This window comes from Marmota monax, unplaced genomic scaffold (assembly GCF_021218885.2).
Source record: "Marmota monax isolate L192 unplaced genomic scaffold, Marmota_monax_Labrador192_F-V1.1 WCK01_AAM20220418_F8-fsc00102, whole genome shotgun sequence".
In the NCBI taxonomy this organism is placed as follows: Eukaryota; Metazoa; Chordata; class Mammalia; order Rodentia; family Sciuridae; genus Marmota; species Marmota monax.
Window position 1 is genome coordinate 3,851,330 of NW_026692494.1, and position 25,365 is coordinate 3,876,694.

The following is a 25,365-nucleotide window of genomic DNA, read 5'->3' on the forward strand; positions in this document are numbered from 1 at the left end:
GAGGTAAGAGTCTTTTCTCCAAGACGGTTGGAAGAGAAAACAAGACGGTGTCTGGCAAATGAGAAGGACCTGAGGTTCACGTTCCGGCGTCCACAGGGACAGTTCTACGGGCACGCACCTTGCCGCAGCTGCACGCCGTCCTGGCTCCTAGGCTGACGCCCTCACTGTCTGGCGCTGTGCAGAGACTGCGCGCCTGGGCTGAGTGGCAGAGAACCGCCTGCCAGGGGAAGCCACGGCCCCGCAGCAGCGAGGAGCACAACCCACGCGTCCGGCTGAGCCAGCCAGCACTCACAGCACCAGGCCGCAGGCCCCCTGCTGCCACCTCCCCCGTTCCTTCCCTTTTCATCCTGTCCCCGAGCCTTGACCTCGTGCGCCCCCCCACAGGGTGCGGGGAAAGACTCAAGAAACCCCACAGTGCCGTCTCCAGGGAGGGGGCTGCGGGCGGGGCTCAGCCACCGGCACCCCAGCTCTCGCCCACGCACCACGGGCCCAGACGGGAAGCTGCTCCAGCTGGGCACAGTGCCGCCCTGCAGTCCAGGCGTCCAGGCCAGGAGGACAGCGGCACTCGCTGGTTCAAGACCAGCCCATGCAGCACAGCGAGACCTTGTCTCAAAAAGCAAATTGTTCAACAAGGAATATGGAGGGAAAAAGTGAGGCCTCCTAGCACCGGGCCCAGAAGGCTCCGGGACCCCAGCAGCGGGTCCACCTCACCGCCTGCCAGAGCCCACGGGCCCTGAGAGCACCACAAGCTGGCTGATGGCCGCTGGGGAGGGCCCAGGAAAAGCCAGGGTGCACAGGGACTCCTTCAGCAGGAAGGATAGCAGGGCAGTGCAGGCTGACGGCGGCTGCGCCAGGATGCGGTCATCACCCACCTTGGCCAGGCCTGCCCGGTGGGCCCCCTGCGATTCTATGTAGGCCACGTATTTGTTGAAGTCCTTAAACTCCTCCATGGTCGGGCGGAACGTCATGATTTTGCAGCTGGGGTTCTGGGCCCCATGGTCCTCAGAGCCCATGGTGGCAGCACCTGTGGGGAAGCAGAGGTGAGCAAGTCAGCGCCGCCCCACCTCCTCTCCCTCCATCACTGAAAACACCAGGGCCACCACGGGCAGGGCAGCGGGGCCCTCGCACAGAGCTGGGGTGCAAGAGGGCTGGGGCCGGCTCACCGTGCGGGCTGAGCACGAGGGCCACCATGACGGCAGCTGGTAGAAACAGTGCGCCCTGTTTAACGGACAGGCGAGGCTGGGGGCCAGCACTCGTTTTAAGCAGAACCCAAGGAAAGAAAGCTGCCCGGATCAGCCCCTCGGCACGTTCTCTGGGTCAGCTTCAAATCAAGACATCCGCTCCTCAGCCAGACGTGTGCGAGGGACAGCAGGGCTGCGGGCTTCCGGAGGTAAGAACGGGTGTGTGAGGGCATCCTCCCACACACTGCCATCAGGGAGCCCGGCAGCTCGGGGCAGCCCACTGCCAGGACCCTGCTGGGCACTCTGGTACTGGCCTGGCTGGCTGCCGTCAGCAGAGCCAGGACCCAAGCAGGAGTCCTGGTCGGGGAGAGCAGAGGCCCAGTCACGCGGGTGTGCTCACCACACCACTGGCCGCTGGTGCTGCAACTATTGGGCACTGGGCTGCCCTCTCACCAAGGAGGCCACAGGCTGGGCAGCTCCCACCTGCCCCGGGAGCTAAGGGGACCAAGGGGGTGACTGGCAGCCCACCACCAGGAACAGGTTTCAGTCGGCCTCGGGCAAGGGTCTTCCTTGGCAGATTAAATTCTCCAAAACAAGGAGAAAGCAGTGTCCGTCTAGAGTTAGAAGAGGCAGGAACCCAAGTGCGCACACCAAGAGCTAAGGAGAAGTTTCAAAAGTTCACCTGCCTATTCCGAGAGCCCCAGAGTGACCCAGGAAGTGACAAAAGGCAAGAGAATTCCCTCCTGGAAAGGGCTCCAGGTCACCAAGATGCAGCCCACCACCTCCCCAAACGCACTCCCTGTAGTGGGCACTAGAGGGCAGCAGGCACCCAGGAACCCTGCGCAGGGCAGGACCCGGAAGCCCAGTCAGCTCCCACCTCCATCGGACGGACGGAAGTAGGGCCAAGAGGCCACTGGCCTCCTCGCCACCTGCCCTGTCCACCATGTGCCCTCCTCAACCACCGCACTGCCATCTGGGGTGCAGGGGACTGGGACCAGTGAACAGCAGCTGAGACCAGCCCTGAGGGACCCCACCCCCACCCCACCCCCCGCTGCACTGGCGAGGGGCCCTGAAGGGGATGTGGCCCCCGTCCCACAGCCCTGCACTCTGCACAGAGTCCTCAGGCTCCTCCTGAGCCAGCCAGGAGGCCACAGCACTGGGAACGTGCCTGGTGGCCACACAGTGGGCAGCACTGCCCAAGTGCTTATGAAGGAAAGGGGCCATCACAACCATCCCCGCCAGAGAACAGATGCCAGTGTCGCAGGCCACAGAGGCTGCCTACCCAGAAGGCCACCCCTGCTGGAGCTCTGACCCAGCCCTGAAGTCCGAGGGGCCCAGGCCACCACACTATGCCAGCCAGGCTGACCTACCCCCAGGGCCCTGTACCTGAATCCTCCCCTGCGGCTCCACTAGCCCCACAGCCTCCTGGACCCCCTGGTCCTTCCTGCCCTTCCACCCAGACGCCCATATGCCACTGGGGACTTCTGGGCTTGTCCTCGGGAAGCCAGCCGCTGAGGGTAGCAGAAACCTTGACCAGCACAGTGATGGCTAAATGGCCAGGGAGCACCCTCGAGAGGGCACAGCAGGCCGACTGCCCGGCAGGCAGTGCGACAGGCAGGGAGGTGAGGGGCAGGCCCAGCGTGAAAACCCCTGGTCTCACCTGTCCCGAGACTCAGGTGCCCTGCGTGGGCAGTGGCTGCGGCTGGCACATCCGCGCCTCCTAGGTCTCAGCCTGCCCTGGGCGTCCCCTGCAGTGCCTGCAGGACTGCACGGCAGCGCCCTCTCCCACAGGTGACCACAGGGGCCACCGAGGTGGACAGGCCATGGAGCTAGGTGCCCAGCCAGGTTCTGCTGCCATCCCGAGTCTCCCACCCTTGTGGGATGTGCCAGGACCCAATGGCACCCACCAGCTCCAGCCCATCCCCCTTTCCTTTGGGCTGCCTCTTCTGCCCCCAGGTGGCCACAGTAGAGGGGTCTCCAGCCCCCTGGGGCTCCTGCAGGAGGGGCTGCCTCCCCCTCCAGGCCTTCGGGCACAGTCACCCAGCGTCCAGGCCTGCCACATGCTTGCCTCCTGCCCCAGGCCAGCATGTCCAGAGCAGTGTGCCCAGGGCCAGAATGGAAGACGCTGGACAGCAGCTGCCAGGGCCTAGAGAGGTGCCAGGTTCATGCTCTGGAAAACGGGGAGCCCCATGCCGCACGGGTCCAGGGGCAAACCCCCAAGGGTGCACACAGCCCACGCCGCTGACACCACACTGTCAGGAGCACCTGCTCTGGTGTGATATGAGGGACCCCAGACACTGCCTTGGTAACCCAGGAGACCAGATCCCAGGACTGAGACCTGTGACCTCTCCAACGGACTCCCCCATACAATGGATTAGTAATCTGAACGCCTCACAGGGTGGCTAGTGGGGAGTGGCTGGAGGAAGCGGGCCACTGAGATCACAATGTCGTTGTTGTTTTTGGTACCAGGGATTGAATTCAAAGGTGCTTAACCACTGAGCCGCACCCCAGCCCTTTTTATTTATTCTGAGTCAGGGTCTTGCTAAGTTGCTTAGGACCTCACTAAGTTGCTGAGGCTGGCTTTGAACATGTGGTCCTCCTGCCTCAGCCTCCTGAGCTGCTGGGATGACAGGCGTGTCCTCCATGACGGGCAGGATCACATGCCTTGTCCCTGGCTCCTGGCTCTCCTCCCTGGCCGCCACAGGCTGAGCTGCTCTCCTCTGCACACCCTCCACCATGACGCTCTGCCTCCCTAGGCTGCAGCTCGGGCTCAGCCTCCTGTGGACTGTCCCTCTGCCACCAGCACCAAAACATGCTCTTCCTCCTCTCAGCTGTTCCGGCCAGGCGTCCTGGCCACTGCGCCCCAAGGCTGGCGAACACATGCTCTCACCTGGAAACACTCACTCCGGGACAGGCTCGCCACAAGAAGGGAGAGCAGGCCAGGGTGCCGGGCAGTCTCCGCACGTGCCTCTCCCTGCCTGTGTGTGCCCTTTCAAGTGGCTTTTTCTGTAGCTAAAGCATAAAGAAGAAAATCTAAATGGTTCACAATCTCCACAATCCACAGCACTCGCCCTGTTTTGTGAAAGAAGAAATCACAAGCCGAGCGTGTGCACACACAATAACCAGTGAGCGAGGCTGGCGCATGTCAGGAGGCTCAAACAGGAGGAGGCCAAGTTCCAGGTCAGCCTGAGCAACTTAGCAAGACTCAAGTCTCAAAATGAAATTTCAAAGGACTGGGGTGCAGCTCGCGGGAGTGCCCATGCCTGCCGCGTGTGGGATGGATGGCTCCCTAGTTTTGAGACAAATACCTTGGCTGGAGTCTATCCCTGGGCCCCGCCCTCCAGTTTACCAACACCAGGCCAGGGCAGGGGGCCTCGGAGAGTCCCTGGGAAGACCACACACCGTCCAGGACAGCAGCGTGCTCCGTGACAGCGCACCACACCAACCCCAGGGTCGAGCACCAGGAAGGCTGATCAAAAGCCAGGCCGGGGTCCTGAGCAGCACTCACTAGCACAGACCCCGAGGGGCCGGCACGTCCAGGTGCTCAGCATCCCTGGAGGCAGGACATGCAAGTCGGGACCACAGGAGGTGCTCTGCACCCTCCAGGTGCCAGGGTCAGGAGGAGACAGGTGCTGGTAAGGAAGAGGGAAGCCAGGCCCTCGCACCACAGGAGGGGCGGAGCTGGGGCAGAACTTAGCTGACGTGTGCCCAAGGGCAGTGAGAACTCGCCACACAAAGGCTCGTGTGTCCACGTGTCCACCACAGTGCAACCCACAGCGGCCAGGGAGCCAGCACCGTGGCCAGCCACACAAAGGTGCCGCTCAGCCTCACAGAGCACGGCGGCTCCGGGCACGGACACAGCGGGGCCTGCGTGACACCGTGCTCCGCAAGAAACAGACACCAAAGCCACACATCTTCTCCCTGGGCAAAGAGGTGAAAATGTCCGGAAGGGACAGTGGCGGTGGAGGCTCGGCCAGCAGAAGCCCTAGGTGAGGCCTGGGTCGTGCACCTTGGCGGGCGAGCTGCTGCGTACCGGGCGGGGGCCGAGCTCCCCTGCACCAGCAAAGGGAAGGGGCTGCGAGGGGACAGACAGGAGGCCTGCGCCTGGAGCGTGAAGGTCCCGCTGCCCGGGGCCCAGGGGCCGCAGAGGGCTGCTGTGGAGGCCTGCTGAAGGCGGAAACCTCCTCAGCACCGGGCTGGTTACGGGGGCGACGCACTTTGCGCAGCTCCGACACGAGGGCCCGCAGGAGACGCCAACCTCTGCCCACCCGCCGACGGGCAGTCTGCCCTACGACCACAGGGGCACCCTTCATCAAGGGCCCTTCCTCTGGCTCCTGCTGGGCCAAAGGAGGTGGTGGGCTCCAGCTCCACCAAGGCCCAGGCACTTGCAGGCCACCAGGCAGCCCCGGGCCAAAGTAGGCCCCACAGCCTGGGGTCCAAGGCCCGCTGCCCCGTGCTGCCCGGTGCAGAGAACTCCAGGAGGAGGCAAGTGCTCCAGAAGGAAGAGGAGAAGGGCGGTCACCTCCTCTTGGCAGGGAGGCGGGCTGCGAGGCAGGCCCACGGGGGAGGGTGGCTTTCCACCAGCGCCTGCGGGTCTCCCTGCGGGGAGCAGCTCCACTGTGAACCACGACGCCCTGTGCGGCTCAGTGCTGCCCAGGCCCGCCCCACCCTGGACCGGGCGCAGGGCTGTCCCAAGGTGACAGTCTCTGGGGCGGACCTCCTCTGTGGGGCACAGCCAGGCAGGCCCAATCCAGAGAGCAACCAGCAAACCCTCGGAGAGGGAGAAGCCCAAGCCAAAGCAGGTCCAGGCCAAGAGAGGCCATCAGGCAGGGACAGGGACCGGGCGTGCGCACCAGGCATGTGGGGCACAAGTCACACAGATCCAGGGAGAAACAGTCCAGACATAGGGGGACATCGGTGATGCAGGGCAAAGCTGAGGTGAGCAAGGCGGAGTGGCCAGGGGAGGCCAGCTGGGCACGCTGGGTGGCCAGGATAGGGAGCCTGTGCCCCGGTGGGTTTGGACGGGAAGCTGAGGGGCTGGGTAGGGAGACGGGGCCCAAGGGATGACAGAAAGCTCCCTCTACGTGGGGGATGGCCACAGGCTGGGCCAACTTTGGGACCTGAGACCTGTGCAGTGGTCATAGGCAGCACAGTACACACGCAAAAATACAAACACATGAGTGTGCACACACACACCCACCCCCCCACACACACCCACCCCACAGACACACACACCCACCCCCCCCACACACCCACCCCCCCCACACACCCACCCCACAGACACACACACCCACCCACAGGGGACGCCAGCTCCTGTTCTGGTGCCAGCTGGCCAGGCAGGATGATAGTCCCCCAAAATGGCCATGTCCTCAGCCCTGGAATCTGTGGGGAAGTCACCTCACAGGGAAAAAGGGACTTTGAAGACAGGATGAACCAAGCACTTAGAGGGCTCCTGGCTCCTGTGTGCCGCAGGAGCACCCGCACCGTCCCGTGGGAGCGCACCCTCCCCTGCCCCCCGGAGGGCTGAGAGCAGCGCTCTGTAGACTGCAGGCTACTGGCCCTCACACGCCAAGACGAGGGTGGTGTGTGCGTGTGCCGGGTCTCTGCTCGGGACCCCACACGCCTCAGGGCCTAGCTCCCGAGGCCCCAGCAGCCTGCTGTCCTGCCACACACGACCACCTCTTACGAGCGCTGTCCCAGGCTGCCCAGCCAGCCCCTCCACAACCTGGGAGAGGAACCAGCAGGGACGGCCAGAGATGTGTGACAAGAAGGGACACATCAGCCAGGCTGAGAGAGCCACCTGTGGCAGGCAAAAACTCTCTTGGTCACAGCCACAGCAGCCGGGGGCACCCTTCCAAGATCCTGCCCCATACAGCTCCTCACCCATGGGCTGACCCCACTAGCCACGGGCAGGGACAGACCACAGAGCGCGTGAGGCCTCCACCCCACCTACAGCAGAACTGTCGTGGCCAGGCAGCGTCCTGTCCACCTCACCCACCACACAGGGGCCCACGACCAGACAGTTCTCCCTCTGGACGCCGGCCCTGGGACAAAGTGCCCAGCAGCAGGATGGGCCACCAGGAGGCAGGCTGAGAAGAGTCAGGGCCACCCTGTGGTGGCCCCACTCTGTGTCCAGTGAGCACCGAGAAGCCCGGGACGCTGCCCCAGCCCTCAGTCGGCGCGCACTGCGGCTGGTGCCAGGGACGGTCTGACCGGGCAGGTGCTCAGACCCAGCAGAGGCAGCAGCCTCGGGCTGGGACCAGAACAGCGCTTGCCCCGCATCCTCCTCGGAAGCACAGAAACCAAGGACGGGTCCTTGGAAAGTGGGAGGGGCTGTCTGAGCATGGAGGGTCAGAGCGCCCTGGGGACCCCAAGGGCCATCTCTCCCCAGGCTCTCCCCTCCACCTGCTCCCACAGGTCCCTGTCCCGGGAGTGAGACCCCCCCCAAATACCCGGTGCACCCCAGCCAGCGCAGGCCCACGGCGCCCCCACCGTATAGAGGCTCCCCACTGAAGCACCTCCCACAGGCAGCCAGGACGCAGGGGCCACCTCCAGGCACAACTCTTGCAGAGGTGGCCTAAGACAAACAGCTGGGAGCCCAAGCAGGTGGCCACCAGCAGCCCCCAAAGCTGCCCTAACAAGAGCAAGGGGAGCCCTCATCTGTGGTCCCGTCTGTGTGGGGAGCCCAGTGCAGGGAGGAGACAGGTCGGGTGCCAGAACACCATTGCTCACCCCACCCCACTGAGCACCGTGGTGGGCCAGCTCCTCCACGGGCCAGATACTCCTGCCTGCTGCCCAATCGTCACCACCTGGCCCCCGTGTCCCCGCCCCACCCACTGTGCCAGCTCCTGCGCTCCTCTCAGCCTGTCCCAGAGGCAGGGCCAGGCAGCAGGAACAGCAGCTCAGAGATACAAGAAGGATGAGTGCTGAGCAGAGGTGGCCAGAGGAAGCCCAGGGGGTGCCAGACACGATGGCTCAGAGGCCACACACTGGACGCTGCAGGACTGGCTGGACGGTCAGAGTTGCAGAAACCAGAGGAACAAACAGGAATACAGGCGGCCAAGGGCAGCAGCTAAGGAGAACCACAGTTCCAGAGGTCTGGGAGGTGTGCGCAGCTCACAGGGACCCAGAGCACAAGTACGAGCTGGGCTGCGGCCTGGGCCCTGGCTGACCGGGACACTGTGACAAGGAAGAGCAAGGCCCAGAAGGCAGGAAGGGCCGCCCACATGCCTAGGCACGAGCGCCTGGCCACCGTAACCCCATGACTGCCTCCTCTCGCAGTTTGAGGCCAGAGGCCAGGAGGACCTCTCCTGGGCCCTGATCCTTTGGGGCTCTCCTTGCGTTTCCCCACAGCCCTGGGCTCCAGCCCCCATCCAGCTCCTGGGCCAGCAGCGCTGTGTCATCCAGCTTCTCCCTGACTCTGGCCCTCCTGCCTCCTCCCATGAGGACCCTGGGTGACCCTGGGCCCAAATGACCAGGGTGACCCCAGCTCAGGGCCCTTCACTGATCCCATCTGAAGAGCCCCTCTGCCACGTGAGGTGACACAGCCCCAGGCTCCAGGGATCAGGGTGCTGCTTGGGAATACCGTTCAGTCTGTCACAGTCACCACCGGACTGGCACAGTCCCCAAAGAACACGAAGACCCTGCAGACCGCCACTCGGCACCCCCCCCCCACCTCCCTGATGGGAACCTGCTCCGCCTGGGCCTCCAGGGAAGACGCTCAGGCACAAACAGCCTCTGCAAGAGACACTACACGAGGTGACCGCAAGCCCACCCTCCAAATCGTCATGGCCACAGGGTGAATGTTCAGGGACAGTGGCCTAAAAGTGCAGCAGAGGGACGCTGGTCCCCCTGTCTGCTCCACATGCGTCCTGGCCTGCATCTTCATGCTGGTGGCATCCCTAGAGGCCAGGCCCAGGCACAGGCCCTGGGGTTCCCGCCTCCCCCCCCTCCCCCCACCCTCCGGTGAGGCCAAGGCACAAGGAGCACGGCTGCAGCTGACAACCCGCGAGAGCACAGGGTGGGAGAGAGCAGGCAGGACTTGGCGCTCCCTGGCCGGCCTGTCGCTAGTCCCCAGGACTTCTAGGGCCACCCCCTAGAAGGTGTCCAAGACTCCCAGGCCTGGCCCGAGGAGCCAGCCCCCCATGGGAGGAGGAGCATGGCGGAGAGCTGCCTGGAGCGTTCTCGGGGACTCTGGTCTCTACCCAATGAGGGGCTGGCCTTGCTCACACCCCATCTTCCTACCCAAGCACCCCAAACTACAGAAGAGAAGTCCAGCCACCACCACGTGACCACGGCTTGGCCCTTGCTGAAAGCCGAGGAAGCAGGCGAGACCGACGGCCCTGCCCTCAACGGCAGCAGGTCCTCCAGCCTGTCCTGGGCACCGGCTTTGATTTTTACCAAGTGCAGTCCTGTCATGACATACAGGAAGTGCCCACAGCCCACGAAGTCGCAGAGGCGCCCCCGAACTGGAGCATGGCACCACACCGAGCCACGGACTCTGCCCAGGTTCGTGGGCGCAAAGCTGAGGCTCAAGGTGTGATTTTCGGCCGTGCAGGAGGAAGCTCCGAGACCCGGAAAACACGGACCTGTTTAGGGGAAGAAACGGGTGCCACCGAGCAATCTCGGGGCTCCACTAAGGGCCACAGGTGGAGGGGACCAGGTGGCTGAGAAGCGGCTGACTGGAGTCAGCGGTCCCTGGGCAGCCAGCACGGTGCCCACTAGGAGGGATCCACGGGCTTTCTCTACAGAACCTCGCAGGAAATAGTTTCAGATCTGCAGAGCCCAGAGTTCCGGCACAATGACCTCATCCTGCTGCTGTCACCGTTATTTACGTAAAGGAACAGGTGCAGCTGTGCCAATAAAGCTTTATTTACAAAATCAGAGAATGAGCCAGGCTTGGCTCATGGGCCACAGCTGGGTGGCTCCCCACATGGATTCAGTTCCCAAATGTGGCTGGACAGAGCAGGCCTCCACGTGGACACAAAGGCCCAGGTCTAGCCCATTTAGGAGTGGCCACCTACGTGCCGTGGATAGGTGCCTGCGTGGCACTGGACCCTGGGCGATGCTGAGTGCCACGCAGTGTCTCAATGAACCCCTGCTGTAGCCCCTCACTGTTGGTCCCCACTCTGTGCCCACAACACAAGACAAGCCAGCACATCCTGAGCGATCCCCCCACCCACAGCACAAGAGGCAGCGAGCCCAGGAGGCAGGACAGGCCTTCAGATGCTGAAGGGCAGGAGCACACTGTGGACTAACCAAAGAAACATCCAAGAGCCACCTCTGCCCCAAGGTGGAGCCTCCCATGTCTGAGGGTGACCTGACCCCAGACGTCACAGGCACCAGAACCAGGCGGGCCACCGCCCCCTCCCAGGGTGCAGCCCAGAGACGCCACCCGGAGCAGGCATGGTGTCAGGCCTCATACAGCCACGAGGCAGCCAGGCCCACTTACCCACTCCAGCTTCCTGGCGAGCTCCAGGGGGCGCAGGCTGCAGGGTGACAGGAGCTCCAGGAACCGGCAGAACCTCTTCCTGTCGGGCAGCTACAGTGAGACGGCAGCTCCTAAAAGGCACAAAACACCAGGATCACTGGCCCCGCCAGCCGGCTGGCCTTCCGCTCCCTGGGTGGGTCAGGTGCAGCAGCCGAGCGCACCGCCGCCTTGCTCGAGCTCAGCTGGACCAGCCGACGGTCAAGAACACGAGACGCGGGCGCACAGCCCCTGACCCCACAGAGCTCAGCTCCTAAGCCCAGGAGAGTGGCCTGCATCAGTCCAGTGAAAGCCAGGAGCTTCCACGAGCCTCGAGCCAGACAGCCTCCCTGAGGCTCCGCTGTCGCTCTGCCGGGCCAAGTCAGAGGGAAAGCCACCGCCACCTCCTTCCCAGCAGAGCACAGGAAGGGCAGGGCAGGGTAGCAGGGGACTCCATCACGGGCCCCAGCTCCCCGCGGAGCTCAAGCCCTGCCCACGGGCCAACTGCAAGCAGGACAGGACCTTCAGCCTTGCTGTGACACCCAGCGCCTCACAGAGTGGCCAAAGCGCAGGCCCCTGCAGCACACGGGTGGCCCGGGCTCCAGTGTCCTCCTCTTCCTGTTGCTTCACCAGTGCCAACTCCTGCCCAACATGCAACTCCAGGGTCCCCTCAGCAGGCCTGAGCTTCAGGCACGACGCTCGTCCCGGGGGCCCTGGATTCTGTGATTCACCAGGAATTTCAAATGACGAAGTCTGACAGATACCCTGACGACACCAGCCACCAGCACGTGTTCTGAAAGACACAGATGCCACCAGGACAGAGCATCTGAGCGGGCACAGAGGGCCCGCTGCCAAGAGCACAGCAGCCCCGCTCTTGCTCTCTGGGGGCAACAATGCCAACTCCAAAGTGGGGGGCTGGTGGCTCCAGGGCTGGGGAAGCCCAGTTCTCAGGGCCTAGCCCAAGCCTAAGCACTGTCCATCGTGACCCCTGTCCACAGTGGGTGAAGGGCCAGGCCAGCAACCTCCATGGCCCCCTCAGGGAGCAGAAGTCAGGTCCCCACAGCTGGTCAGTGGCCACTCTGGGGTACGGAGGCTTGGCCCCAAACTCCGCCCCAGGCTCTGCTCAGACAAGGCCAAGGCCGGGGCCAGGTGGCCCACACAGCACCCACTCCCTAACCTGGACTCTGCATAGGGTGCCCCTCCATGGGACACAGGGAGAAGCTGCCTCACAGTGCAGACTCTGACCAAGACCACTTCAGCCAAGTAATGAGGGTCAGCACCCACCATGGGGTGGCACATGGCCTGGACAGCCTGTTACACGGAGGCCCTTCACCTCTGCATCTCCTCCCCGACCCGGCCACGAGGAAAACTTCAGACAGATCCCAGCAAGGGCTCCCCGCCACCCACCACAGCCCTCTGCAGATGGCCCAGGGTACAGCCTGGAGATGCGACAGCCCAGAGTCTACGGAGATGGGACAGCTGATGCCATGTGGGACCCTGGGTGGGTGTGGGACAGGAAGAGGACACAGGAACAAACAGGAACAAGCAGGAACCAGAATTGGACGCACACTGGACTGGCTGTAACAGCAGCCTCGCTTCACTGACCACCAGACACACGTGGCACATGAAGCCTGACGGACAGCGGGGAGGCGGGGACAGGAACCCGGGGCTCTCTGCCCAGTGTCCCCGTTCCAGAAGTCAAGCCTGCTACCACAGAAAGGCCCAGGTCGGCTAGGTCTGCTGCATCCTGCTGCCCGCGGGCCTGCTGACCTCACTGTGAATTCTGGGCAAATCTGGGGCACTAAGAATAGAACTGGAAAGGGGAGCCGGGCCGCAGCGCTGCAGAGCCCGCAGGGAGCCAGGCCCCAGGCGCCAACACCCCAGCACGGCGAGACCCGCCACTGCACAGCCGGGCTATCCGCACGTGCTGCCAGGACAGGCCCTGGGCAGGCAAGGCCCGCGCTGGCTCCTGTCTCGTTCCTCTGGCCCTCTGAAGGGCCAGCTGGTGGCCAGCGAGAAACATGCAGCAGGAAACAGGTAAAGAGCCAGTAGCACCACCATGCTGGGGGCCTGCCACCACAGAGGCCATCCCTGGGGACCCCAAGGACCCACCCCCAATCAAGCAGAGGTGGTCTCAGCTATCAGACTGCCAGTCACCCCAGAGGCCCAGGGCTGACCCTGTGTGTGACTGCGTCCACATCAGACCAAACATCCGCCTCTCGCGCCAGACCTCGTGCAGTCCTGAGAGGCAAAGAGCTAACTGGGCACCTTGGGCCAGAGACGGCTTTCATCTGCAGCCTCAGCCACCTGACCAGGATGCTCAGCGCCCAACCCAGCCCACTCCCTCCCTCCAGGGCCACCAGCCTAAAGCCACCCTCAAAAAGGATGAGCCATTTCCTGCCTCCACCCAGCAGGAAGGTGACCCTTCTGCAGGGTACTCTGTGGACCCGCTCAGGGTGCGAGGCCAGGCGGGGCTTCAGAAGGGCCTGATGGCGCCGAGGCTCTGCACCCCGTTACAGGAGCTCACGCCCAGACCACAGGCAGAGTCAGCGCCACTGTGCAGGCCGCGTCCCTAGTCCAAACTCTGCCCGCTGAGAGGGCCTGAGCAATGACACCCAGCCGCAGGTCATGGTCTCCGAGGCTCACCCGGAGCCCTGGGAAGAGGCAAGGTGAGTCCGGGGCATCTGTGCAGCCAGAGAGGAGGGATGTGCACAGGACTGGCGGGCATGCAGAAGGGACGAGAAGCAGGTCCCGTGGGACCACTGCACAACCAAGAGTGGCAGCGTGGACTCATTCGACAGAGTAGACACACACGTCTTTACTTACAAGACACTCAGAGACTCAACGACGAGGGAAGGGCAGCTCTCCTCCCAAAGAGCCCTGCTACCTGGTGCCAGGAGGGAGGGGACATGAAATCAGCAAGGGCATGTGACACGGAATGCAGGAAGTCAGGGTCGACACCTCAGGAGTTGGGTATCTGCACGGCTTTCAACGCACAAAGAGCAACTGTCCACTGGAAACCCCAGGGGAGGCCCCTGAGCCAAGGGTCAAGGCCAACTTCCCCAGTGACAAGCAGCATGGGTACCATGTGCCTCCTGACATCTGCACGTCACTTCTGCCTTCCTCCCCCACGTCCCTAGCGCAGGCTGGTCAGGGGAACGCACCTTGGCCAGGACAGGTGGTCCACAGAAGCTCTGACAGGCGCCCTTCAAGAATGCCAAGGTGGGTGCCAGCACATGGCCAGTTGCAGAGCACGAGACCCTGAGCCCCATCCCCAGCACCAAAAGCAAAGTGTCAAGGTCATGAAAGAAAGGTAAGGCGCTGGCCCATCCCAGGACCCTGAGGAGACAGGGTGGCCCAAGGCCCACGTGGGACCTGGACCAGGAAAGGGACGGCGGGAGGCAACAGTTGAACCCTGGTGTCACCCTGGAACTCACTGGTTTGGAGATTTCTATGTGCTTATGTAAGGTGCTGACAGGAGGGGCACGGAATGAGAGGGACAGGGGAACTCTCTGCACTGTCTTTGTGACATTTCTTTAAGTCTAAAATTACTTCAAAATAAGAACTTAAAAGAATAAATGCCGCTCGGTCCATTGTCTGAAGCCCAGAAAGGGCAGGTCCCAGCGGGAGAGGGGCTGCTGTGAGTGCCCAGACGTGGGGAGGGCGACACGCAGCAGCCCGCCACGTGCCCACGTGCCCCCACGGGGCCACAGCCCCCACAGGCAAGGCCCAAACCCCACACTTCTCATCAACGTCTGCGTGCTGGGGAGGAGCCTCTTATTTATTTGGCCACATCTTTCACACCCTGAGACCCCAAAGCCCATCTGAGGGAGCTGCGGGGCTCAGCCAGGAAGACCCGCCCCAGCAGCCGGCTCGCACCCCAATGCAAAAAATGCAAACATCACACCATTCTCCCTCAATGTCACGGCCAAGACTAGATATAAACTAACTCAGGTGACAAACCCGAGTAATAAGGGTGTGGCGTTGGCAGAGGGCAGAGGACAGAGACCAACGGGTGAGAACCGAGTCCAGACACACACCCGGACGTTAAGGTCAGCTGGTCTCCAGCGGGTGCCAGGGCCACTCAGTGGGAAGAGAACAGCCTTTCCAGCAGATGGCCCTGGGACAAGTGGGGTCCACACAGGAGAGAGCCAGAGCCCAGCTCACGGCATATTTAAAACTAAGCTGGGCACGCTGACGCACACCTGCAATCCCGGCGGCCTGGGAGGCTGAGGCAGGAGGATCCAAGTTCAAAGCCAGCCTCAGCAACCTAGCGAGGCCCTGTCTCCATATAAAATAAATAAATAAACAAAAGGCCTAGGGATGTCGCTGGGCACTGAAGCGATTCCCAGTTCCAAAAAAAGAAACAGCACTAACACCACGGCACTGGAGCCGAGGAGCAGAAGGAGCCAGAGCCACATGGAGGGAGCCGTCGGGCCTCCCGGAAGCCTCCCCGGAGCGTAGAGCCCCCCCCCCACATCAGTCTGGAGTGTCAGGAGAAGTGGGGCGCACACCAACCTCAGAACAGGCCGCTGCCCCGGGGGGAGCAGAGCAACACGGCAGGGAAGCCAAGGAGGCCTCTGAGCCTCCCTTCCCTGGGGAGAGGCCTCGAGCAGGCTCCGGGACAGCCAAGTGCACAAGACCGTGGAACCACCTGGCAGCCAGAGCCGCCACGAACAGCTGCCTGGACCCCACCTGCCCACAACGCCACACCCTCCCCAAAGCTCCCACATCACCAGAGACAGAGCAAGCAGGTGGACAAGCAGCCCTCCCAGAGGGCCAGCGAGCCAGGACAGCAGGTCTAGGACCAGGGAGGAGTCCCCAGTGCCCAGTCCACCAGGACACACCCCCCTCCCTGGTGCCTCTGGGTAGACTGCAGCTGGAATGCAGGCTGCAGGGCCATAGGCTCAGGGCTGACCATGGGGCTGCCAGCTGCAAGCTCACTCAGGACCTGGCCTGAGGGGGCTCAAGCAACCCCTGGGGCACTCAGTGTGGCCGACACACATAGTCCTTCTCACGGCACCTGCATCTTTTTGGATCCCTAACTCAAGACAGTGAGGTGACCAGGGGGACAGGTCAAGTGGGAACAGAGGTCCTCCCTGACAGAGTCTTGGCTGGAAGCCAGTGGTCAGTGGAGGCTGCTCATGGGGGAGGGCAAAGAATCCCCCTCCAAGTTTCTTCCAGAAGGTTCCACTCCCACGCTAACCCTGCCTGACCCAGGTCCTAGTCCCACCTCTTCCAGAGCCCATGACTGCTCTGGTGGAAGCTGGTCAGGCCCACTCTGCCTTGCCGTCCCTCACTGCTTTACATGGGTCACTGGCTCACGTTCTTGGCGCCCCTGCAGGGCACTGCTACCATACCGCTGCCCAAGCAAGAGCAAGGCCAGGAAGTGTGGGCAGCAGGAGACGTGGGCAGCTGGGCTTGCGCTCCTCTGGGGACAGTGAGTCTGCTCTGAGGGGAGCCGCTGACTACGGCACTGTGGAGACGTGTCAGAGCAGAGGGACGAGCAGGCTGGACTGTAGGCCTCAGGAGGGCCACGGTTGGCAGGACTGAGGGGCAAGGGGAGGCCGCAGGAGGGGGTGGCCTAGCCCAGGGTAGCAGCATACAGGAGAGAGGACCAGGCCGACGCCACCTGCCTGCCCTGGACCCTGCTGGTCACCCAATCCCTGCACTGTCCTTCACTCTGAGAATGTGACCAATCCTCCCCTGGATAACTTGGGTCTACAGCACACGCCTGAAGTCCACAGGTACCTGGGTCATGATGATGACCCAACCCATCTCAGATACGGCCACGCCCCTCTGGGCAGCACCTGGCCACGCCCTGCTCCGGAGGCTCAGGGTGGGCCAGCTGCAGCACCTGGGGCCTGACACTGCAGGCCAGGTGTGCAGAGGCAGCGTGCAGAAACAGAGGCCGCGACGGGCCAGGGAGATGACGGGCAGGCGACCAGGACAGGCTCCCTGGGCCACAGTCTTGAGGCCCTGCGTTAGGCAGGCAGGCGGCTGTGGGAGCCACTGGGCAGCCATGGATGGCAGGAAGGGCCAGACCACGGGTTTGTTGAAAGACCAAGGCACCCCCGAGAGTCTCTCCACTGTCACCACAGAAAAGGATCTGAAAGAATTCACAACCAAGTCCCCAGGTCCCTGACAGCACGCCTGCCCTCCAGGACACAGCGGTCTGTCACCTGAGCCCTGTCGGATTCCTCATCTTTAGAAGCACACATGCACCAAAGTGCAGGGGGAACCTGACAACCCACACGGGACCCAAACAGGCCCCGAGGCGGGCGCCCGGGGAGGTGGGGAGCAGCAGCCGGCAGAGCTGAGAAACAGGCGCCAGGAGAGAAAACCAAGTCTAGAAACACATTCGGCGCTTCGGTGGGTGACCTGGGGGGCATCTCGAAGCACTGGGTAAGAACAGGTCCTTGGTGCTAGGACACCTGGGTGGCTGTGTGGACAATTAGGTCCCCACTTCACACCATGCGGAAGATCAGGGATCTGGGCCACCCAGGAGACGGCACAGGCGTCGGGAGAGCCCGGAGAACGCCCCTCAACGTTCCCAGTGGCTGTGCTCCAGCCCAATCCAGCTCCTCACTGTTGGAAATGTAACCGCCAGGTCCTGTACTGGTAGCACTGGGGCAGGCCCTTTGGGAGGTGACCAGGACCAGGTGAAGTCTAATGAGGGAAGTTCAAGGCCCCATGATGGTATCAGTGGCTTCCTAGGAAGAGGAAGAGAGGCCCCGCCACCAGCTGTGCTGTCTCACCCTGTGACTCCTCCACCTCGCTGCAAGGCAACCAGGGATGTGCAGGGCGCGCAATACACTGTGAGACTTGGAGTCTCTGGAACCAAAATCCAAATGAACCTCTATTCTTCATAAATACCAAGTCTCAGGTATTTTGTTATGGCAACATGCTGTGGACTAATAGGGCACTATGACTCAATCCCAGAGACAAGGAGAGACAACAGTCATAAACGTGTGTAGATCAGGAAGGAGGGAAGAAAGGGGGACGAAAGAAACCTCTCCGTAGGCGGTTAAAAGCGCCGTGACAACAGAGACCGAGAGAGAGTACATGCAGCGCAGGGTGCATCTCCCCAAGATATGGTAGAGCTTCAGTGGGGAGGGGTGTCAAAAATCCCACAGAAAAAATGGGCAGACAGCAAAAAGAGGCAATTCAAAGCCAAGAGTGAGGACGACCTTCCTCCCACCGCAGGGCTCAACCCCTCGCATAATTACAGCAGCGCTGGTGAGACCCCAGGGCCTGCTTCCCGGCTGGCACCCGTGCAGCAGGCACTCTACATGGGAACAGCACACCCTGCTGGTGAGGTGGGGACGGGGCTCCGCAGCACACCTGCCCTGGCCCTCGCCCACCTGCAGAACTCCACCCCGCAGACTCCCCCAGGCCCTGAGAACCCAGGGCAGCAGGCCATAGGCGGCCGCAGTCTGCAGCTGCAAAACCCCTGACACAAACTTCACGCCCCAGAGGAGCAAGGCTGGCGAACACAGCATGGCGGGAGCTGCAAGTCCCATGGCCCGACGGAGCCTGACGGGAGCCAGCACCTGAGGGACACGGGGGCTGGCGACACTTGTGCACACAGGCCCTCTGAACTCTCCCTACCCTCCAGGACATGAATGTTCTATGTTCCCAATGAATCAATGGGAAAAAGTAAAACCAACTAGAGGCGGGGGCAGTGCGAGTGCCAAGTACAAACAGAACGAGTAACCCAAACCTGAGTCCAAGGGACAGCACAGCCACATGCAGGGGAGAGCGGGCAGCACCACCCAGGTCACTCCTCATGCCGAGTTAGAGCCACTGTCTTCAAGAATGGAAGAGAGAAACGCTGCTCCCACTCTGAAGGCTGCTCTGGTGTGGGGGGTGTGGTCACAAAGAAGGAAAGGGGAGGGCAGCAGGCGCCTGGCTGTGGCCATGAGATCTGAAGCAAGGTTTCAGCGAGAACTAACTAACTCATGGGCACTTGGGGGGAGCTGGCTGGGGGCAGGTGGGTGGACAGACAGCTGAAGTACAAATGGACAGAGATCTATGTGCGACAGGCAGGTGTGGAATGGACACTGGGTCCGGGAACACACACACACACCCCACCTCCGAGCCCAAGCCTGGAGGGAAAGATGGGAGCCAGCCACAAAGCGCAGGCCGCACCACATCTCAGGCTCTAAATGGCACCCTCCAGACAGAACCCGGCTTCACGGGGAAAGGCCAGACCCCAGGAGGGGGACTGCAGGAAGAGCGGGGTCAGGAGGTGTTAAGACGGGCGGGCGCTAGCCGTGGCACCCGATCCAGCACACGGGGGCTCCCTCTGGACAAATCTGGGGCCAAGTCAGCACCAGATTAATGACACCAGTGGATGACAACCTGTTCAACAGAGTCCACGAGTCCACGCCAAGGGGGGCACACTCCTAGCAGGAGAGGCCAACAAATAAAGCCATGGCACAGGGAGGTGAACCACCGCCCGAGCAGGACTCAGCAGTGATGCCCAGGGCAGGCCCACAAGCCCAGGCCGAGAGGTCCCCCGATTCAAGGCCGGCCTAAAAGGGGAAGAACAACACGGGGGCTGCAGCTCAGGTGGGGCCACCGGGCGACTGCACAGGAAGGAGGGGGAAGGAGGAGGAACGGGGAAGCAAGGGCGAGCAGTGGGCGAGGCTGGGGAGCCGGGAGCCTGCACGTGCCCCAGGACACTGGGTGGGCAGCAATGGCAAAACTGCACGGCCCGGCACACAGGCTCAGGCACCACCTCAGCCGAGGGCTCCGGGTGCCTGTCACAGAAATGCGGCCCCTGCAGGCCCCAGGCAGAGAGGTGAGCATGGGCTCTGGGATTTCCTGCCACACCTGCTCAGGAGGAGTCGGAGCCGCCCGGATGCGGGATTGTGTTCCTCAAGAAGTCAGCCACAGAATCAAGGACAGCTCAAGCACGCTCCAGACGAAACAGAGGGACAGTAATGGCAGCTCGAGGCAGCGGGAGCCTGGATCTCTTCCAACGCGGAGGCTGCTGCAGAGCTGGAACAGGGTCACAGGTCACAGGTCACATGGTGGGGCTCACCCACATCCACGTCCTGATTTGACAGCTCAATAAGAGGATTCTTCACCTGCCCCCCTCCATTAGTGGTGGAGGGGCCTCTGCCTGTGACCGAACCACACGGCTCAGGAAGAACAGACAGAAAGAGTAAGAACAAAGCCAGCACAGCGCGCTGCCACCCGGGAGGCCTGGACCCAAGGTGCCAGGCAGTTCCCACTGTTCTGATAACTTTCTGGTCAATTGTGTCCAAACTAAAATAAAATGAAAAATAAGTGAGGGTAGGGGATTTAACTCAATGGTAGGGCATGTATCTAGCACGTGAGGCGCAGGTCCCACCCCCAGCACCACAAAAAAAATAAAATAAAAAGGGGGTTCTTGGGCAGAGAGCCAGGGTACCCAAGGGGCATGGGCCTGGCCGCCAGCACTCACTTCTGGAACCTCACACCCAAGCTGGGGTGGGGGACGGGGCCTGCCAGCTACCTGCATCTTCAACAGGCTGGAGGCCACCTGTCTAAGTAGGCCAGCAGGCTGGGGTGGGTGAGGTAAGGAAGCTCCACAGCCAGGCGGCCACCACACAGCCCAGCTCTACAGAGACGGGTCCAAAATCAACTATGTGAAACCACAGTCATTAACAAGCTAATCTTTCCATTTAATCTGCAAATTTGCCTTGGAGTTCGGGTGAGAGCTTGGAAGTCTGGTAGGCCAAGGGCACAGAGGGAAGGATCTCCCTTTAGGCCCCTGAGACCCAGACAAGGTCCCCAACTTCCTTCAACACTCCTCCAAAGAGCGCTTCCACCGGACACAGTTGACCCTCGCACAGGCCAGCCGCAGGGGACTGGTGTGCCCAGCCAGCCCAACGGCCTGGAAAACAGCTATGACCACACCACTTCCCAGGTGGGAAAGCAAGGCACCGGGCACTGCAGTGACCTGCCCAAGAACCCACAGGGACAGAGGTCCACGCACAGGAAGGCCCACAGCCACGCCAGCAGGGAGGAGGTGGAGCACACAAAGCCATGTCACTGCTTCTAGAAAGAACTCCTCATAAAACCCACCGAAGTCCAAGGGGGAGGAAGCAGCTAGTGTTCGCAGAATCTTGGGGAGGAAGCACCTCTCTAAACAGGTCAGAAACCTGAAGCCTTGCAGGAAAGGACAAATTTGGCAATAAATCTTAAAACCTTCTACGTAACAACACATCAAAAATAAAACTGAAGATATACAAGGAACTGAGATAAAAAAAAAAAAAAAACCCGACATAGAGGTTATTATAAATCAGTGGTTCTCAGGGTGAGTCTGCCCTAGGGGTGCCTGGCAATGTCTGAGGCATCTGTAGCTGTCCTGTTTGTGGGGACAGGCAAGATAATGGCCTGAACTGGGTGGAGTCCAAGGATGCTGCTCAGCACCCTGTAGTGCCCTGGACACCCTAGGCCAAAAGAGGACCTGGCCCCAAATTTCCACATTACCAAAGGGGAGACACCCTGTTTTAAGTCAGAAAAACCATGAACCCCCCCATTCAACAAGTGGGGGAGGCTATGGGCCAGAAATTCAATACAGAAGTATGAAAGGACATATACAAAGGAGGGGCAGGCTGGGTGCAGTGGCTTGACTAGGGAGGCTGAGGCAGGAGGGTTGCAAGTTCAAGGCCAGTCTTGGCTGCGTAGTGAGACCCTGTCTCAAAATAAAAAAATAACAAAGGCTGGGATGTGGCGCAGTGGTGGAACGCCCCCAGGTTCAATTCTCAGTACCAAAAAACAAAAAGGAACAGAAACTGTGGCTGATGCCAGTTCAGTGAAGACCCACAACCCAGGAGGGTGTCAGCGCAGACCACCTCCCCTCGGCAGCGAGCAGTGTGCTTCCAGATAGGAAGGTGCCCGAGAGAGACCAGGCACGGGGCGCACACCTACCATCCCAGCTGCTCAGGGCCGAGGCAGGGGTCCCAAGTTGAGACTGGCTCAGCAACTTAGCGAGACTCTATCCCAAACTTTTTCTTTTTGATTTTAAAAAAGGGTTGGGGGACTGGTACTTGGACTTGGGCTCAGGGGTAGAGCACTCGCCTAGCCTGTGCACGAGGTGCTGGGTTCAATCCTCAGCAACACATAAAAATAGACAAGTAAAATAAAGGTATTGGGTCCACCTACAACCAAAAAGAATTCTAAATAGGAAAAGAGATGTAAAGACCTACAGCAGACATCAGGCAATAGCCAGATGACCAGGGGATTTTTGCCAAGTCATCAAAAGTGGGCTGTGGTGGTGGTGGTGCTGGGGGGAACCCAGGGCCTCAGGCAGGCCTGGCCATGCGGGTGCTCCACCACTAAGCCACGCCCCCAGCCCTCCGCATAATTTAGATGAAAAGTGCCAAACCGCATGGGGACGCTCCCACGTGGTGGATGGACCTGTAAACAGTGCAGCCACTCTGCCCAAAGGATGTGGTGGTCCCCTGAAGCGTTCAACATGGAGCTACCTTGGCCACTCTGCTCCTAGATACCTGCCCACAACACACGAACACAAGCGGCACACAACCTGGGCTCCACCTTCACACCAGCCAAAAAACGCAGACGTGGGCCAGTGCAGCTCTTGAACAACTCAAGGGACCACCTATGGCCATGGGCCATGGTATGCTCGTGTGACCGTGTCTGTAAAGCCTGCAGGCACAGCAGTGACACCTGCCATCACTACTGAGGAGGCGGAAGTGGAAGGCATTTGGGGGGTGAGGAGAATATTCTGGAAGTGGATCTCCGTGACAGCAGCTGCACATAACCACTACGCTGTACACTTTTAAAGAGTGGATTATGAATGGCAAGCAAGCTGTACTAACCAAGCCATTATGTAAAAACAAACTCAGGCCAGGAAATCACTGTCGGGTGCACGTTCTGATCACCTCTGCACTCCTGCAGCGTCTACTAAAGCTATCCAGGTTCCTTGTAACTTGGGGGCCAACGCAGGAGGACGGCATGTCCAAGGCCAGAGCAGACCCTGTCTCGAAAAATAAAAAGGGCTGTGTGTCGTCAGTGGTAGAGCTCCCCTCGGTTCCATCCCACACTGCAGGGGAAAAAAGTGTCCAGGCAATCACGGCCGCAGGGTCCTTGGCCTGCTGACCTCCACGCTCAGATCTCAGTCCTCGGCTCTCACCAAGACTGTGACCATCACCAAGCAAGTCACAATGCCACTGCCAAAACCCCACTGCCCCGGTGCCTTCCGAGAGCTGACCTCTAGACCCTTCTGGGGCTTTCTTCTGAGTGCTCCTGAAGGCCGAGGATCTGCCTGCAGGTGGCCTGGCACACGCACCAGGATTAGGGCCACAAACCAATCAGCACTGGGGGTGGCATGCAGGGAGCAGAAACAGGGAGGGGGTGGCACCCCCATTCCCTAATCCGGAGCCTTCCAAATAGTTCTGATGAGCACGGATCCTGAGAGGGCTTCCACACGCTCCCCGCCACCTGTGAGGAGGACCAGCAAGGGAGGCAGCCCCAGGAATCCAGGCAGAGCGAAATCCAGACTGAGCCCTGTTCAAAGGGCATCGGCACAGGTGTGCTCCAAAGAAAATGGGGACTCTGAGATGTGTATAAGGCCCAGAGCCACCACTTAGAAATCCCTCCAAAAATATCATGAAAAAATCATTAAAGGGGGCTGGGGTTGTGGCTCAGCAGTAGAGCACTCGCCTCTCACATGTTCGAGCCTCATAAAAAGAAATAAACAAAATAAAGATATTGTGCCCATGTATTAAAAAAAATCATTAAAGGAATTAAAGCAATAATTAGAAGATATCCACGGAGTGCAAATAAAAACAGTGGAGGGCAAAGGAGGAAGAGGAAGACCATAGCAGCAGAGACAGCCCCACGGCACTAACCTGCAGAACGACAGCAAACCCACAGAGACCCTTCTCCAGACTCAGACAGAATTGGGCTGAGATAAAGAATGGAAAGCAGGTGCTCCTACAGCAGCCAGGAGAAAGCTGGAGGGCTGCCCCAGCACTGCCCAGGGCAGACTTTAACTCCAACAAGTCTCCAGAGGCCAGGCACGGCGACGCACGGCGACACACGCTCGTGGTCCCAGCGGCTCGGGAGGCTGAGACAGGAAGATCGAGTTCAAAGCCAGCCTCAGCAATTTAGCAAGGTGCTAAGCGACTCAGTGAGACCCTGTCTCTAGTAAAATACAACATAGGGTGGGGGTGGGCTCAGTGGCCGAGTGCCCCTGAGTTCAATCCCCAGTGCCCCCCAAAAGAAAAAAAAGACGTCTCTAGAGACAGGGCTGCATGTGGGGCAGTGGCACAATGTACACCCAGCAGGTGCCAGCCCTGGTCCGACTGCCAGCACCATGAGATAAACAAATGACCATGTTGTGTGTGATGGCACATGCCTAGGAGCCCAGCAATTCAGGAAGCCGAAATAAGAGGGTCACAAGTTCAGGGCCAGCTTCAACAACTTAGCAACATTCTATCTCAAAAAACATTTTTTTTAATTAAAAAAAAGGGGGCTGGGGCTGGAGACGTAGCTCAATCCTCAGCACCACATACAAATAAAGAAAACTAAAAAATAAATATATAAAAAAGGGGGGGCTGGGGTGTAGCTCAATGCTAAAGGGCCCCTAGGTTCAGTTCCCAGTACTGCCAAATAAATAAATAAATACTTAAAGTTGCTAAAGAGGAACATTTTATAATGATAAAAGGGCCAGTTCATTGGGAAGATCTAACAATTATTAACACATATGCATTCAATAACAGGGCCCCAAAATATATAAAACAAAAACTGACAGATACAAAAGGAAAAATAGAAAAATTAAAAATAGCTGGAGACATCAATATCCCACTTTTGATAAAGAATAAAAGAACTTGGCAGAAGATCATCAAAGAAATAGAAGAAATGAACAACAGACATCTTTAGATCTCTTCACCCAACAACAGCAAAAGGTGTCTCCCTACTTCACTCATGCCAGCCACCAGCGAGGCCACAGAACACAGACCTCTGGTACCAGCAGCACTGCCAGGCACCCTCCTACCTTTCCTGGGGCCACTGACCCTGGGGCTGGGCCGCTGCTCTTCCCAGCTGGACACGTAAGCGCTGCCAGCCTCCTCCTCGCCCCGCGCGCCCAGTGTCCCACGGCAGGACCTCTGTGCATGCTGTTCCCCAGGATGTCCTCTCCCTGGTCTTGGAGGGCCAGCATCAGGGCTCTTAGGATCTCTGCCCGACGTCAGCTGCTGGGCGAGGCCTGGCAGGCAAACCCGGCTAAGGCAGTGCCCCTGAGCCACTTCACACACGGCCCAACACCCCCCACAGCCACACGCCACCCCCCCGCCACCCCCCACACCACCTCATACCACTCTCCTACGCCCCCACGGCTTCACTGGCTCCTCACTGTCCCCTGATTTATTCTCACATCCGGTCACCTCCAGGAAGCTGGGTAGGGTAACAGCCAGCCACAGTGACCTGGCTGATCCCCAAACTTGCAGCCCTCCTTTTGGCTAAAGGCCAAACCAATGACCACAAGGAGACCCCAGGTTTCCTGAAGCAGGGACTAGTGTCCTCACCAGCAGCACCCAGTCCCCCTATCCTAGGGGCTGCACGAGAACTTCTACGCCCGAGCCAGGGGCAGCCCCAGGGTAGGAAACCTAACCAGATCATCTTCCCAAGGGGACAGTCCACAGGAGCCCCTGCCTCACGCTGAGCCCTCACCTCACCACCACGGCCGATGGAGGGCAG

The 25,365-nt window shown here is 60.6% G+C and overlaps 1 protein-coding gene across 6 annotated transcripts in view; it reads right to left on the reverse strand.

Annotated features, from left to right (window-relative positions):
• Positions 1 to 25,365, reverse strand: part of Kdm4b (lysine demethylase 4B) — a 114,039-nt gene that overhangs the window by 78,637 nt on the left and 10,037 nt on the right. For all 6 annotated transcript variants that reach the window (XR_006851602.2, XM_046444013.2, XM_046444011.2 and 3 more), the window contains exons 2-3: positions 10,633 to 10,742; positions 873 to 1,024 (exon numbers count right to left, since the gene is read on the reverse strand). Coding sequence is in view for 5 of the 6 variants with exons in the window: in XM_046444013.2 (XP_046299969.1) it covers positions 873 to 1,013 (141 nt within the window). In the remaining variant the exon portion in view is untranslated. The remainder of the gene's footprint in view (positions 1 to 872; positions 1,025 to 10,632; positions 10,743 to 25,365) is intronic.